The sequence below is a fragment of the Rhinopithecus bieti genome, unplaced genomic scaffold (genome assembly GCF_001698545.2).
Source record: "Rhinopithecus bieti isolate Rb0 unplaced genomic scaffold, ASM169854v2 scaffold_33330, whole genome shotgun sequence".
Classification (NCBI taxonomy): Eukaryota; Metazoa; Chordata; class Mammalia; order Primates; family Cercopithecidae; genus Rhinopithecus; species Rhinopithecus bieti.
Window position 1 is genome coordinate 377961 of NW_016814059.1, and position 14489 is coordinate 392449.

The 14489-nt window shown below is 59.9% G+C and overlaps 1 protein-coding gene across 1 annotated transcript in view; it reads right to left on the reverse strand.

Annotated features, from left to right (window-relative positions):
- Positions 1–11649, reverse strand: part of SLC6A19 (solute carrier family 6 member 19) — a 26498-nt gene extending 14849 nt beyond the window's left edge. The window contains exons 1-4 of the mRNA XM_017849583.1: positions 11279–11649; positions 4031–4171; positions 2343–2480; positions 462–643 (exon numbers count right to left, since the gene is read on the reverse strand). Of these exons, the coding sequence (XP_017705072.1) occupies positions 462–643; positions 2343–2480; positions 4031–4171; positions 11279–11480 (663 nt within the window). The 5' untranslated portion in view covers positions 11481–11649. The remainder of the gene's footprint in view (positions 1–461; positions 644–2342; positions 2481–4030; positions 4172–11278) is intronic.
- Positions 11650–14489: the final 2840 nt, after the last annotated feature.

The following is a 14489-nucleotide window of genomic DNA, read 5'->3' on the forward strand; positions in this document are numbered from 1 at the left end:
AGGGGCGGGGCATATGGGATGAGTTGGGAGGGGGTCAGGGCCTCACAGGCTGCTGGCCCACCAGGAGAACGGGCTGGCTGCTCTGGACCTCGCACCAAAGATTCCCATGTAGGGAAGATCAAGCCTCACTCTTCCATTTCCACCTTCCTATTTTATCATCATCGTCGTCGTCGTCTCTTTCCAGTAGTTAGTATTACTCCTACACAACGCTAAGTGTCGTGTGGGCCAACGCCAAGTTCCTGGGGCCCCAAGTCTGGTCATTTCAGGAAACCCAGGGCAGGCAGGGCCCCACCCGCCCAGGCCAGTGAGCCGAAGGGCAAAGGCAGCTCTCTCGGTGGGGTCTGGGGAAAGGCAGAGCCCGGGACCCCCAGAGCTGGGTTTTAGAGTGCAGCCGGCTGGATGCAGGGCTGCCCACACCTGCCCTCTGGAGCACCTGCAGCCTCGCCGGGCCCACGCAGTACCTTCCCGGTGGTCTCAATGCCGCGGATGGTGCACATGTACAGGACGCTCCATGCACCGGCGAGGCACAGCAGCAACCACCACTGGATGGAGCCCGAGTCGCTGATGGACGTGGAGGTGTTGAGCGTCACTCGATACCAGAAGTAGTCCACAGGGGAGCTCCTGGCACACTCGTCCACGTACCCTGGGAAGAGGGCCATTCACACACCTCAGGGTGCGGGCCCCCCAAGGGAGGAAAATGGAAGGCCCTGATCTGGAAGACATGCCAGCTGCTCCAGAGGCCTTGACACCAGTGACACACCCACACGTGCACATGAACACAGGCACACATGCTCACGTGCATGCACAAGCACACACGCACACAGCACACACGCACAGCTGCCCCCTCGTGTGCACATCTGGTACATGCACCTGCATACCCCACACATGCACATGCACACAGACACACGTGCTCACATGCACACACATGCACGGACACACAAAGCACACACATGCACACAGGCACACATGCTCACGTGCATACACATGCATGTACACATACAGCACACAAGCATGACTGTATCCTCACGTGCACATCTGGTACATGTACCTCTACACCCCACACATGCACATGCACACAGCACACATGCTCACGTGCACACACATGTGTGCATACACATTGCACACACAGGCATATGCGCACACACAGCACACATGCACAGCTGCACCCTTGCATACCCATCTGGTGCACACGCTTGCACACCCCACGTACGCACACACCTTTGTGAGCACACGAGCACACATGCCTAACACGTGTGCACACACATTGCACACACAGGCATATGTGCACACACAGCACACATGCACAGCTGCACCCTTGCATACCCATCTGGTACACACACCTGCACACCCCATGTATGCACACGCCTTTGTGAGCACACGAGCACACATGCCTACACAGGTGCACTGGTTAGAAGGCTCCAGTCCCAACATTCAGGTGCACCCTGGGCCTCACGCTGCTCCCTCTTCTCTGTGCAAGTCTGGCGGCCTCAGAGCGTTTGCGCTCCTGGGCGGGGGCCCTCGCCTGCAACTGCCCACTCCACACACTCTCGCCACCGTGGGCCTCTCTGGGCTTGGGGAACCACCTGAGACCCTTCTAAGGAGGAAGTGGTCTAATTCCAGAGGACCCCACACCCCCAGAGGCAGGAAAGGGCCCCGACAGTCCCAGAGTGCAGTGAGGGTTGCACGTATCGTGAGAGGACCTGTCTTATTCTGACCTGAGGGGCCGTCTTGCTGGCCTCAACAGAACAGCAGCATGCAGGGAAGTCCCGCTGGCCCCGCTGTGCTGGTCAGACCAGAAGCCGGTGCTGACCAAGCCATTCAGGCCCCAGGGCCACTTGTGAATCGCCGTGAGCTGACTGCATGTCACACGTAGAGGGTCTGTCCCCTACGCTCCCTCTCTGGGCAAGAGGATTCTGGAAGGGCCGGGGTGAGAGGGCAGTGCAGGGCCCACATGGGCAGGACAGACCCACCTGAGCAGAGCAACGCAGGGATGCGTGGGGTGGAAGGCGGCAGTCCTGACACCACGTCCCTTCCTGGAGAATAGGGAGCAGCCTCCCAGCAGCCCCGGACTCCAGGCTGGTGACCACGGGCCCTCAGAGTGGGCACAGCCCCTGCTGGGCTCCCACACTTTCCCCCAAGGGCCTCATCCTCCACCACACCCCCGACAAAAGAGCCACCACTTTGAAGGCCTTTTCTCTGGCGCTGCCGTTCTTTGATGCCCTGTTGCCTTGGGGCTCTGGTTTCTGCCACAACTGACCTAAGTTTCGTGAGGCCATGTGCCTGCTAGGAGAGGCACAGCGGCCCCACAGGTGAGATGGACAGGGCTGCTTGCAAGGACTCACCTGTCCGGTTCTCGTTGAGTGGGCACTCACTCCAGGGCAGAGGCTCCTGGAAGGAGTTGAAGAAGTACCACATGATCCAGGAGATGATGGTGTTGTAGTACAGGCCCACCATGAAGGACACGAGCATGGAGGCCAGGCCTGCAGGGATGCTACTGCTGAGGCTTGGGGCTGGGGCACGCCCTCCTCTGGCTGCCCGTCCCCACTCTGAGCAGGAGGTCCCAGGGCTGGCACAGGGTGTGGCCGGGATGGGCTGACCCAGAATCTGAGGGGCACACCTGCCCTGCACACACCTCCCCTCCATGCGTCTCCCCTGCATATGCCTTCCCAGCTCACACCTTCCTGGCACATGCCTGCTTGGCTCGCCCCAGGCATGGGTCTCACCTGCCCAGTGCAGCCTCCAGCAGGTGCATCTAGGCCACGGCCTTGGCAGAGAACTTTTGATGTACCAGTAGCCTGGTTGCTGCCTATGGGCTGGGGAGACTGCCCACTTGGCCCTGCCCCAAACCAGGAAGCCCCCGTGCCCAGGACAGGTGGGTGGGCTTCAGGAAAACCTTCCCTGTGGAGGACTCCTGAGAGGGGAGACAGCAGGAACTGCAGAGGGGAATCTTCTCAATTATTTGGGGACAACTAGGCAGGATGGAGAGTGTGCTGTGTACTACACGCTTTATCAAAGTTTCAAACTCAAAAACCAAATGTGTGCTGTGAATATGTGAGTGTGAGACGGGTAAGAGAGACAGAGGGAGAGACAGAGACGGGGAAGAGAGAGACACAGAGAGCAGGGAAGAGACAGAGAGAATAGGAGGGGGAAAGAAAAAAGACAGAGAGGGGAATGAGAGCGGGAGAGAGAGTGGGGGGAGGAAAAGGTGGGGAAGGGAGAAAATAGGAGGGGAAAGAGAGAGCGACAGAGACAGAGAGAGAGAGGAGGGAGGTCTTGGAGACTCAGGAGAGGGCGTGGGCACTGCCCTGGGCCTGGAGGGAGGCCTTGGAGACTCAGGGAGAGGCCGGGATGGGGTGTGGGCTCTGCCCTGGGCCTGGAGGGAGGCCTTGGAGACTCAGGGAGAGGCTGGGATGAGGGTGTGGGCTCTGCTCCAGGCCTGCAGGCTTCTGAAGGGCAGGTGCTTCCTGGACTCAGACCCCTTTCTGGAGTGGACCCTGCTCTTTCCTCCTCCGTCTTTCACTGCCTGCCCATATTCTGAGGCCTTAATGAGCCGTGTCCTCTTGGTGAGGCTGCACTGGGTCTGCTCCTGGGCCCCAGAGTTTATCAATGAATGACTATGTCTGGGGGTGTCCGCGCTGGGGACCTCCTCACTAGATGTGGGGGAGTGGGCACAGGAGGCTGGGAGGGCAGTGGCTGGCGCCCCCTCCTGGGCCCTGGGCTCTTGCTGAGTGCCACCCTGGGGAGGGCTTGAGGGGTCACTCTGCTGTCCAGAGTCTGGACCCTCCTGGGCCCTGGGCTGCAGGGACTCGGGCGGCCTCTGCTGGCCTGTCTGGTTCCTGGTGACCAGGAGTGGCCTGGAGTTTCCAAAGGCCTCCAGGAGATGAACCTGGGACCTTTGTTTCACCAGAAACAGACAAGGAAGTCAGAGCAGGGGCGCTGAGACCGGCAAGGCGAGCCCTGGGCCCGGGTGGAGTGGCTCCGAGGCAGAGGTGACCCCTGGGCCCAGGTGGAATGGCTCCGAGGCACTCACCTACGCCCTTCAGGGCTGGGTGGATGGAGCTCCACACGCCCAGGCTGCCCCGCCGCAGCCGTTGCCCGATGGCGAACTCCAGGTGCAGCAGGGGGATGCCCTCCAGGACCAACAGGATGAGGAACGGGATCATGAAGGCTCCTGCAACGGGAGGAGTCCACCACACCTGAGAGCTGGCCCGGGCAGCAGGAAGGCCTCCCTCAGGAGCAGCCATTCACAGCACCTTGCAGCCCCTGTGGCTGGCCCACCGGGGGGAACAGAGCTGAGATGGAGCAGCCAGTCCATGGGATCAGGGCCAGAGCTGACTCCACGTTCTGAAAGCACTGCTGGGCACCTGGCCGTTCCTGACCATCACACAGGCTGAGGTCGCCTGTGGGACCTTGGGACATTGTGGTCGTTAAGGGAGGTGTGGTCCATGCCCTGAGTGCACTGACCAACCTGCAACCACAGCCGCTGCCTGAGTCGACCTCCCTGCCCACCCCCTGGCAGTCCAGGGGTCCCACGGAGGAGCTGCTTTTGCCTGTCTAGTCAGGGGCTTCCAACAGCAGCGTGCCCGCCCCTGCCCCACCTGTGCCGGCTGCACCTGCCACGTCCTTCCTTGGCTTAATGAACGTTCTGTGGATTTGGCATGCCTGTGGGGAGGGACTGTTTCCTGGCAATCATGTGTGGCCTCAGTGGGGTGTTAGGGTTTAGTGGGGACCGTTTTGGTTCTTAAGACAGAGTTCTAAAGATGGACCTGGGTCCAGGTGCTAGTTACATGGCATTGTGAGTGTCTTTAATACCACTGAAGTGTACATGTAAAAATGATTAAAATGGCAAATTTTACATATATGATTCAGTAACAATAAAAAATTGCAAAAAGGAGAACTACGTTGAGACATTTCTGCTTCTGCTGTGACAATGGTTTTGTCTTATGGGGATCTACCCACCTCCGCTCTGCTACCTCTTTGCCCTAAAAGGACAGCTTCAGCCATCATTCTGGGGCTAATTCTCTGATTTGGAACAGTGAAAAATCACCTTTGACATATGATGCTATTTAATCTTTGTGAAAATGTAGTCATTCAGTCTGGGCTACAACGGTAGCAGCAAAGTGGGACTGTCCAGGCACTGAGAGAGATCACTCACAGTCTAAACGAGGGCCGCTTTTAGGGTTTCGACTGGCTGGAGAGTTGTTTGTTTGAACATTGGTTTGAACTGGATAAAAGATAGGGATGTGCTGACCCTGAGAGGAAGCCACGTGGCTCCTGCGGTCATCAGTCGTAGAGGCTCAGAGTCAGCCTGGGACCGGGAGAAGAGATTCAGGAAAAATCGCAGATGCTTAGAAGGATTTCACACTCACATTTCCTCATGTCTTTAAATTCTGTCTCTTTCGGAAAACCAAAGCTGAAAAGCATAGGTCGGCTTCCTCTCAGAGCTCAGTACCCGGAGAAGGGGCCTGGCCACGCCCACGAATTCCACTCGCCTGACCAAGCGGGCGGCCCTGACCACTCCCTCTGCAGGTAGACGCACAGCCTCCCAGCTCAGCTACAAGGCCCCAAGGCTACACACACAGGATGAGCTGCAGCCACTCCTGGGCATCGTGACGGTGCCCAAGGTGCTTGGCAGAGGGCGAGGAGGGACACGACCTTGGCAGGGCTCCCATCCAGCCAGGGCAGCGCGGACACCGGTGGGTCCTTCGCCCAAAGGTGGAGAAGGACAAGGGTCAGGGAACAGGAGAGAGGAGTGCAGGCCATGGGGCCCGGCTTCCGAGGCTGGCCTGACACCATGCAGTGCGTCTCCTACCTGAACCCGAGCACCCTGCTATGGGGACGCGGAAGCAGCTCCCGTCGCACCTGCCCCAGGCTGGACGGAAGGCCTGCGCTGCAGCCGGGGTGAGCACAGCGAAGCCGACAGCCTTTGGGACCAGGGTCAGCAGCTGCAACAGCGCAAGAATTCCAAACACAGCTGTGGCTGAAGAGCCTGGGGTTGTGCAGGTCCTAAACCCCCGTGAGCCTGATCCCAACCTGGGTCCTGTCTCCTGGGCCACTTTCCGTCCCGTGGCAACTGACCCTGAGATGGAGGGCTGTGGGGCTGCTCACATGACACTGGGGTCCCAGCAGCAGCCCCTCCTTACGCTGCGTGTCCCTGGGGCCTCTCAGACAGGATGCGTGACCCGCCCACCTGCACCCTCCGCACCAGCAGAGCCAAGCCCCATCATCCTCCCGCCCCCAGGCTGGGCACCCTCACTCTGCTTCCCCACACACGTGTTCCATTTGTTCTTCTCCCACCAAATCTCTTAAACCCTGAGCTCCCCCCATTCCCTCCCCATTGCCTCCCTTCCCCTACTCAGCCACTGTCTCCCTAGCCAGCAGGGCATTGTCAGACCCCAAACTACCATCCTCAGGGGATGGCACTGCACGTGTGTGAGAGACAGAGACACACACAAAGACAGAGACACAGAGAGACAGAGACACAAAGAGAGACAGAGAGGGAAGCAGGGAGAGAGGCAGAGATACACACAGACATACAGAGACAGAGTCACAGAGAGGGAGATGGAGACACAGAGAAAGAGACAGAGAGACACACACACAGACAGAAACAGAGAGAGACAGAGAAGGAGAGAAATAGACACAGGGCCATGGAGAGAGACACACAGAGAGAGAGGAGGGAGGGGTGGGTAGAGGCGGGAGGGAGGAGCCAGGTACTGGCGGCCGTGACTTCCCTACTTGTCCCCCGCCAGCCTTTCTCACTCCTCCCTCTCCCAGTTTAACACCGAGCCTCTTCTCTCTCCTCCTCCCTCTGTCCACTTGGTGCCTGCCTGTTGGGTGGAACAGGGCCCTCTGGAGCCTGAGGCCTCTATCCCCACACAGGTCCTGGCCGGTGCACAGGTCCCTCTCTCTGAGCTGGGGCTCCGGGGACAGGTTCCTTCAGAAGCAGGAGCTGTAGGTGGGGAATTCCAGGAGAGCCAGGTGTGTAGGGTGGGCTGGCAGGATGCTGGATTCATCGTGAGATGAAAGGCAGAGGGGAATGATAGCCAGGTGTAGGAGATGCCCACCAGCCGGTCCCCAAAGCCAGGTGCAGGAAACGCCCACCAGTAGGTTCCCCAGGCTGGGTGCAGGAGACGCCCACCAGTGGGTTCCCAAGGCCGGGTGCAGAAGATGCCCACCAGCAGGTTCCCTATGGGAGGGGGTGGAGGCTGCAGGCTCACCTGCAGGGACACCCAAGACCTCAGCAGGGCCTGCTCATTGGGTTAAAATAGGAAAAGATTCACTCCTCTAATTATTTTTCCCAAGAGCTTGATTTGAAACTCTTCCAGACAAAACTACCAGGGAAAAAGCAAGTGCATGATCCCAAACGTCCTCCATCTCCTCCCTTCCCTCCACTATGCCCTAACCCTAAATGCTTGGGTCTTCCTTCCACTCCATCTCCATTGAGAAAACTCCTACTCATCCTTGAAAACCCCACCAGGGTGTCCCCTCTTCTGAGAGTCTCAGTTGTTGCCCTTGCTCCTGGTGGCTCTCCTTTCTGAAAGTTCCTTGGGGCAGGAGACCCTCAAATCCCCGACCCCTGGGGTTCAGGCTCAGCATGGAGCCGTGAACAGAGAGAACTGGGGGGCACACAACCACTCTACCCCAAACGCAGCCCGGAGGCAGCCGGGCCCTCCCTTGCTCCCAGTGAAGGGGGCTGTCCTGCCCCAAGAAACGCAAGGAAAGCCAAGCATTCTTGACAATTAAAGCCACCAGAACACGAATATTTGTCTTTTAAACCCAGCGACTTCTTCCTAGTGTGGGGTGAGGCGCAGAGGAAGGAGAGACGGAGAAAGGGGCTGCCAGCACCCAGGCAACACTGAGTGGCTTCACCTGATGGGGCAGTGCAGGGCGCCTGGATGTGGTTGCAAAGGTCCCTGGAAACCAGGCCTCTCTGCTGCGCTGCAGACGTTGGCTCACTCAGGTGGAAGCAGGTAACCGAGAGAATGGGGCGGGGGAACGTGGCCAGATGGAAAGCAGCCAGAGGGAAAGAGAAACTGGGCACAGAAACACAGTTCCTCCTGTCTGTCCTAAGTGGGAAACCAGGAGAGGGAGGAGGGGGAGGAGGGAGCTGCTGTTCTCATGCAGGGACTAAGCTTCCCCTTTTTTCTCTCTCCAGCAGGTGGTGTTTGTGGCACCAAGTAAATGCTGCCTGGATTTTTGCTAAGAAATAGCTGTACACGGACTGAGGAAAAAGCTGACCCGGGGCCAGGTGCTGAGCAGCAAAGAAGAAACAGCCGGAAACAGCTGTACTGGGGCCACACGGTCCTTGAAGGGGTAGCTCCTCAGGCTCCCGCCTCTCTCACGGGCACTGTCACTGCCGTGTGTAGAGGAGCTGGGGGGCAGCCCCTGAGGGGCCAGCTGTGGGATGGGCTCTGTCAGCAGCCACTGACGGGGACACACGGGGCAGCCGAGGTTTCTGGACAGACCCAGGGGAGCGTGAATGCGTCTCCGCCTGGGCCGCCGGCACTGTGGGGCCCTGCCGTGGGGACGTGGTGCTCCCAGGTGGGGGTGAGCGGGGTGAGCCCTGGCTGACCACATCTCACGGCTTTCGGTTGCTGTTCCTGCACACCCGCCCCCCACCTGAACACCACCCTAGGGGGGCTTTGCCATCACACCCGTTTCCCAGGTGAGAACACCCGGGCACAGCGCGCCCTTGAGCTGGCTCAGGTGAGTGGCGGCTGAGTTTGGAAATGCCCTTGATCGGGAAAGGGTCTCTTGAACCTGCCCACCTGGCACAGGCTCTCCAAGGATGGCAAAATCTGTTAAGACACAGGAGACTCGCAGGCGTAATGGTTTTTAACCTCGAAGGACAATCCCAAACACTCAGGAGGCTTCCAGGAGGGAAGCCAGGAGGACCCGGCTGCCTGCTTCCCCTCGATTTGGTCTCGATGACCCGCATAAATTAGGAAATCTGGTGTCACTGACACGGCGTGCATGCTGGAGCCCTCACTAAGATGCATAGAGAGAGGGCGCGCTGTCTGTGGGTGCGGCCTCCCGGGGATGCTGCCTGCTCCACTGTTTTGGCACCCACGAGGCCCCAAGAGCCGGAGGAGGGGACCCTGTGTCCCTGGGTCCTTTCAGCTGCCTCCCTGAAAGCTCCCTGGGAGCAGAGCTGCAGCCCCGATTAGATTCACCAGGAGATGAGTGCCCTGGTGGGAAACCCAGTGGCCTGCAGAGCCGTCTCCCATTCTCAGTGCGCTGCCCTGCTGGCCCGAGTCCCTCCGGCTGCAATGCAGGCTTCAGCTCTTTCAGGCTGGTGGTCTGGTGTGTGGGGTCCTGGTCAGCCCCCACAGTGTGACCAAAAGGCACGGGGTTCCTCCAGGCCGGGAGGACTGCCAGAACCCTGTGGAGCCCCCTGCGATGTTGCAGCTGATGGGGGCCCAGGTGACAGTGGCCCTCAGAGTCTAGCAGGTGACCTGGTGGCCCAGCAGAAAGGCCAGGTCAGCGGCAGCTTGTCTGGGGTCTGGGGAGAAGGGCCTGCTGGTGTCCACCCCAGGAGCGGGACTGTCTGAGACCCAGCACATCCCAGAGCCCGCTCGGCCCTCCTCACGTGGGCCTGCCTGCCTGGAGCCCGCTGCCCGCTGCCCGCACCTGCCCACCCCAGCAACTCAGCCCTCATCACCTGGGCCTGCCTGCCTGGAGCCCGCTGCCCACTGCCTGCACCTGCCCACCCCAGCAACTCGGCCCTCCTCACCTGGGCCTGCCTGCCCAGAGCCCGCTGCCCACACCTGCCCACCCCAGCATGGCCCAGGGTGTGGCGCCAGCACCCGCTGCTTGAAAGCTGCTTGCTCCCAGGCTCCACCGTGCACAGCGGCTGGTCTCTCAGTGTCAGAGTGGGGACTATCTGAGGTACTGGGAGCCCCATCAGATTCCCACCCAAGCCTACATCTTAGAACTTGCCCGTCTGTGCAAAGACAAGTAACTTCCCAGGCAGGCTGGGGCAGTCCCACCCCCTCCTCTTCCCAGGAGGCATGCGTCTGCCCCTCCGTCCCCAGTACCTGTGGCTCAGTTTCTCCTCCAAGCTAAACAAACTTGGGGTGTGGGTCAGAGCAGGGATCCTCCCCCTCCCCATAGGACAGGGCCCTGGGGGAGGGAGTGAGGACAGTGGCCAGGAAGTCCCTGAGGCTTTGGTGAGCTGAGACTTGGGGACTGTCAGGGACTATAGCATTGCAGTGGCCGAGGACCCCGCCCTGCCTCCAGTGGGAAGTGCCGGCTGGACCAGAGGTTCGTGAAGCGCTCACCCCGCAAGGCCATGATCAACTCCTCGACAACGCTGGAGGCGAAACGGATTCAGGAAAAGCCCATCTCTGTTTTTCTTTAAAACCTTCCCATCACAAAGCCCGTGTGAGAGACAGCAGCTCTCCATGGTGAGAAAAAACAGGGCCCACCGAGGGAGGGCTCTAAACGGAGGCTGAGACCCTCACGGCCCACCATGAGCTGCCCCAGGGCAGCAGGAAGCCTGTTTCCTGAGGGCGCCAGGCCCTCCTGGACCTTCCACCGAGAAAGCAGCAGGTTTGTGGGGGCAGCAGCTTTGGGGTTCGCCGAGCCCAAGGCTGAGCCCAAGTGTGGGGTCTCACGTGCAGCCCCCTGCCAGGCCTGGGAGCCACTTCTCAGATGCTCAGGGCCACTGAGCAGGAACACAAATGTCACCTCCATGCTAGCAGCAGCCATGCCCACCTCGGCCCCAGGAGCCAGAGGAACGGGGAGCACCAGGCTTGTGTGTCGGGTGGGCACAGCAGCTCCCCGGCCTCCAGGCCCAAGTCCACAGGCTCTGGCCACCCACTCTGCTCCTGCAGGGTCACCTGTCCCCAACCCAGCTACCTCCTCTGCCCCCTGCACTGGCAGGTGCCCGCCTGTGGGGCTGGGACAAGAGATGATGCCCAGGAGGGCTCGGCCCCGCGACCTCCGAGGAGGGGCTGTACCGGGAGAAGCAACCTTTCCCCGGCCCCACCCTGGGGCCAGAACCTTCCAGAACTGCCAGTCTGGAACTCAGGGTCCTCCTTGGAGCCTCACACAAAGCCCTGGGGCCGTGCCGGCCAGGCCCATCTCCTCACCAGCAGCCTAGGAACTGGGCACAAGGGCAGGTGGGGGCCCCAGCTCCCCCACGCCCTGCGGCTTCTCCTTTCCCTTCTGTGCTTGGGGAGCCGAGGGTCCGGGGAGGACGTCCGCCCAGGGTCTCTGCGTGTGTCTGAGTTTCCCTGGCCACAGCCTGGCCCGCAGCCCCGCCCGGCCAGCTTACCTCCTCCGTGGCTCTGACACAGGTAGGGGAAGCGCCACACGTTGCCCAGGCCCACGCAGAAGCCCACGCAGGTGAGCATGTACTGGGCCTTGTTGTCCCACTTGGGCCGGGAGCCGGACTCCTCCTGCTCGATGGTCTCCAGCTCAGCCAGGGACGGGATCCGGGCGTCCAGGCCGGGGTTGGGCAGGCTGAGCCTCACCATGGTGGTCGCTGGACGGCTCCGCACACAGCAGGCAGGGCAGAAGCTGGAGGGCGAGTGGCCGTGGGCTGGGAGCCGGGCACTTTATAGAGAACCTTTGGCACCTCGCCCCACGCACCTGGGCAGAACGGAGCCAGCCGTCAGCAGATCTGCAGGGCGCGTCCGCGGAGGGACTGTTAATGCCTTATCTGCAGAGACGCCCGGCCCTGGGGCCAGCAGAGCCACCCACTGCCGTCGGGCAACCGGAGGCTGCTCCCTGGCGCTGGCCACCCCTCCCCCTGCACAAACGCACACAGGTGAGCCAGTGCCCCCGGGGAGGAAGAACTGAGGCAAACAAACAGGACGCTGGCTCTGCCCCACAGTGTCAGAGCCCCTGGCTGCCGCACACCCACACCTGCACGAAGCCAGGTGCAGGTGTACACCTGCCAGGTACAGCTCCCTGGAGCACAGGCATCGGCCCCCACCCCAGTCCAGGGAGCTCAGCGGGAGCAGGGGCCCCGGGGCAGCACCTGGTCTGCTCACACCAAGCAGTGAGACCCTGGGCCCCTCGGGGCTCTGGGCTGTAAACGGGGCCTGGCTTCTCACCAGTACCCACAGAACCACGGCTGCTTGCGTTGTGGCCTGAATCAACCTGAGAGTGGGGTTCCCATGGCTGTGTCTCCGGGGCCACAGTTTCATTCTGGGGTTCGTAATGAACTTCGTAATGAATAGCTCACGCTGCCCAACCCCAGCCTGGATGCCCGTATCCCACCCCTGGCTGAGCTGGAGAACATCGAGCAGGAGAAGTCCAGCTTCCAGCTGTAGGTTCAGGACCCAGAGCCACCCTCTGGGGCAGCCTCGTCCCCATGGGCCCTCTGGAGTCACTGGGGACGCAGTGTCCCGCGTCATGGAAACTGCAGCCACCCCAGATCCCCGCCTTCCCAGTGACTGCAGGGTTTCTGTCCTTCTGTGGAGCACTTTGTGGGGGACAGTCCTGTGCCAGGCACCGGACAGCGAGGGGAGATGGCGTCCCTGCTCCCCAGCAGAGAGGTCATGCAGGGAAGCCACAGGGCTGACCACGGGGTCCAGGAGAGGCCAGAGGAACGTTGTGGGGAGTTCAGGAGAGGCTCCTACCCCGGGAGTTGTGTCTCCAAGGCCAGAGTGGGGTTCTCTCCTGGTTTTCCACTCAGGGAGTCGGGGGACCCCTCCTCTGTCAGGCGCTGCCCATTTGGGCCCCAACTTGGCCTCCCCTCAAGTCTCTCCCATCCAGGAGACCTCAAGCTCTGGAATCCCCCGACCGACTGGCCTTCCTGGGGCCAGGGATGGTGCCACACCCTGCCCCTCCCCAGGCCTTCCTCCTGTCGCCTCCGTTCAGCCTCTGGGGTCAGCTCTCTGGGGGCCCTCGCTGGCCCTCTGCCCCCACTGCCCACAGGGCTCCCTCCACAGCCGGGGCCTTCCCGGCAGGCAGGCACAGGACTTTCTCACTAGCCTCCTGGTTTGTTTATCTCAGTCGCACTGCTGGGCGATAAGGGCCCAGAGCCGCCCCCACCCCCACCCCACACGGGCTCACCGACACTGGACATTCACTGGGTAATGGAGATGAAGGCGCTGGGCCGTCACTCAGAGATGAGCACGTTTAGGCGCCTGACCTTTGCCCCTAGGACGCAGGAGCTCAGAAGGGGAGGCCAGAAGGAAAAGATCACGCTTGCATTTAAGGACATCTGGCTTCCGAGCACAGTGCAGGTTGGAGGGAATGGTGGGGACCTGGGAAGAGAGATAGAGAAAGACAGAGACAGAGAGACAGAAAGAGAGAGAAAGACAGAGACAGAGAAAGAGAGACAGGGACAAAGACAGAGAGAGGGAGAGACAGAGACAAGGAGAGACAGAGAGAGAAAGCGAGACAGGAACAGAGACAGAGAGAGGGAAAGACAGAGACAAGAGAGAAAGGCAGAGACAGAGAGACAGGGAGAGACAGAGAGAGACAAAGACAGAGAAAGAGAGACAGGGAGAGACAGAGACACAGAGAGAGACAGTGAAAAAAGAGAGAAAGACACAGAGACAGGGAGAAAGGAGAGAAAGAGAAAGAGAGACAGGGACAGGGACAGAGAGATAGGGAGACACAGAACAGAGAGACAGAGACAGAAAAAGAAAGACAGACACAGAAAGAGAGACAGGGAGAGACAGAGAGAGAAAGACAGAAACAGAGACAGAGAGATAGAGACAGAAAAAGACAGAGACAGACAGAGAGAGATGGGGGAGAGAGAGAGAGGGAGACATAGAAAGAGAGAGAGACAGAGACAGACAGAGAAAGAGAGACAAGGAGAGACAGAGATAGAGAGGGAGAGACAGAAAGCACAGAGAAAGAGAAACAGGGAGAGATAGAGACGGACAGAGATAGAAGAAGAGAGAAAAGGAGAGACAGAGATAGAGAGAGAGGGAGAGACAGAGAGAGAGAAAGAGAAAGAGAGAGGGACAGACAGAGAGACAGAGACAGAGAGATAGAGACAGAGAAAGATGGACAGATAAGGAGAGACAGGGAGAGACAGAGACAGAGGGACAGAGAGAAAGACATAGAGAAAGAGAGACAGGGAGAGACAGAGACAGAGAAAAAGAGAGAGATAGGGAGACAGAGACAGGGATAGACAGAGACAGAGAAAGGCATAGACGGACAGAGAAAGAGAGATGGAGAGACAGAGATAGAGAGAGAGGGAGAGACAGAAAGAGGGAAAGTAGCCGGGCACAGTGGCTCACGCCTGTAATCCCAGTACTTTGGGAGGCCGAGGCGGGCAGATCACAAGGTCAGGAGATCGAGACCAGCCTGGCTAACACAGTGAAACCCCGTCTCTACTAAAAACGCAAAAAAATTAGCCAGGCATAGTGGCGGACGCCTGTAGTCCTGGCTACTCGGGAGGCTGAGGCAGGAGAATGGCATGAACCCGGGAGGTGGAGGTTGCAGTGAGCCGAGATGGCACCACTATACTCCAGCCTGGGCGATAGAGCGAGACTCCGTCTCAAAAAAAAAAAAAAAAAAAA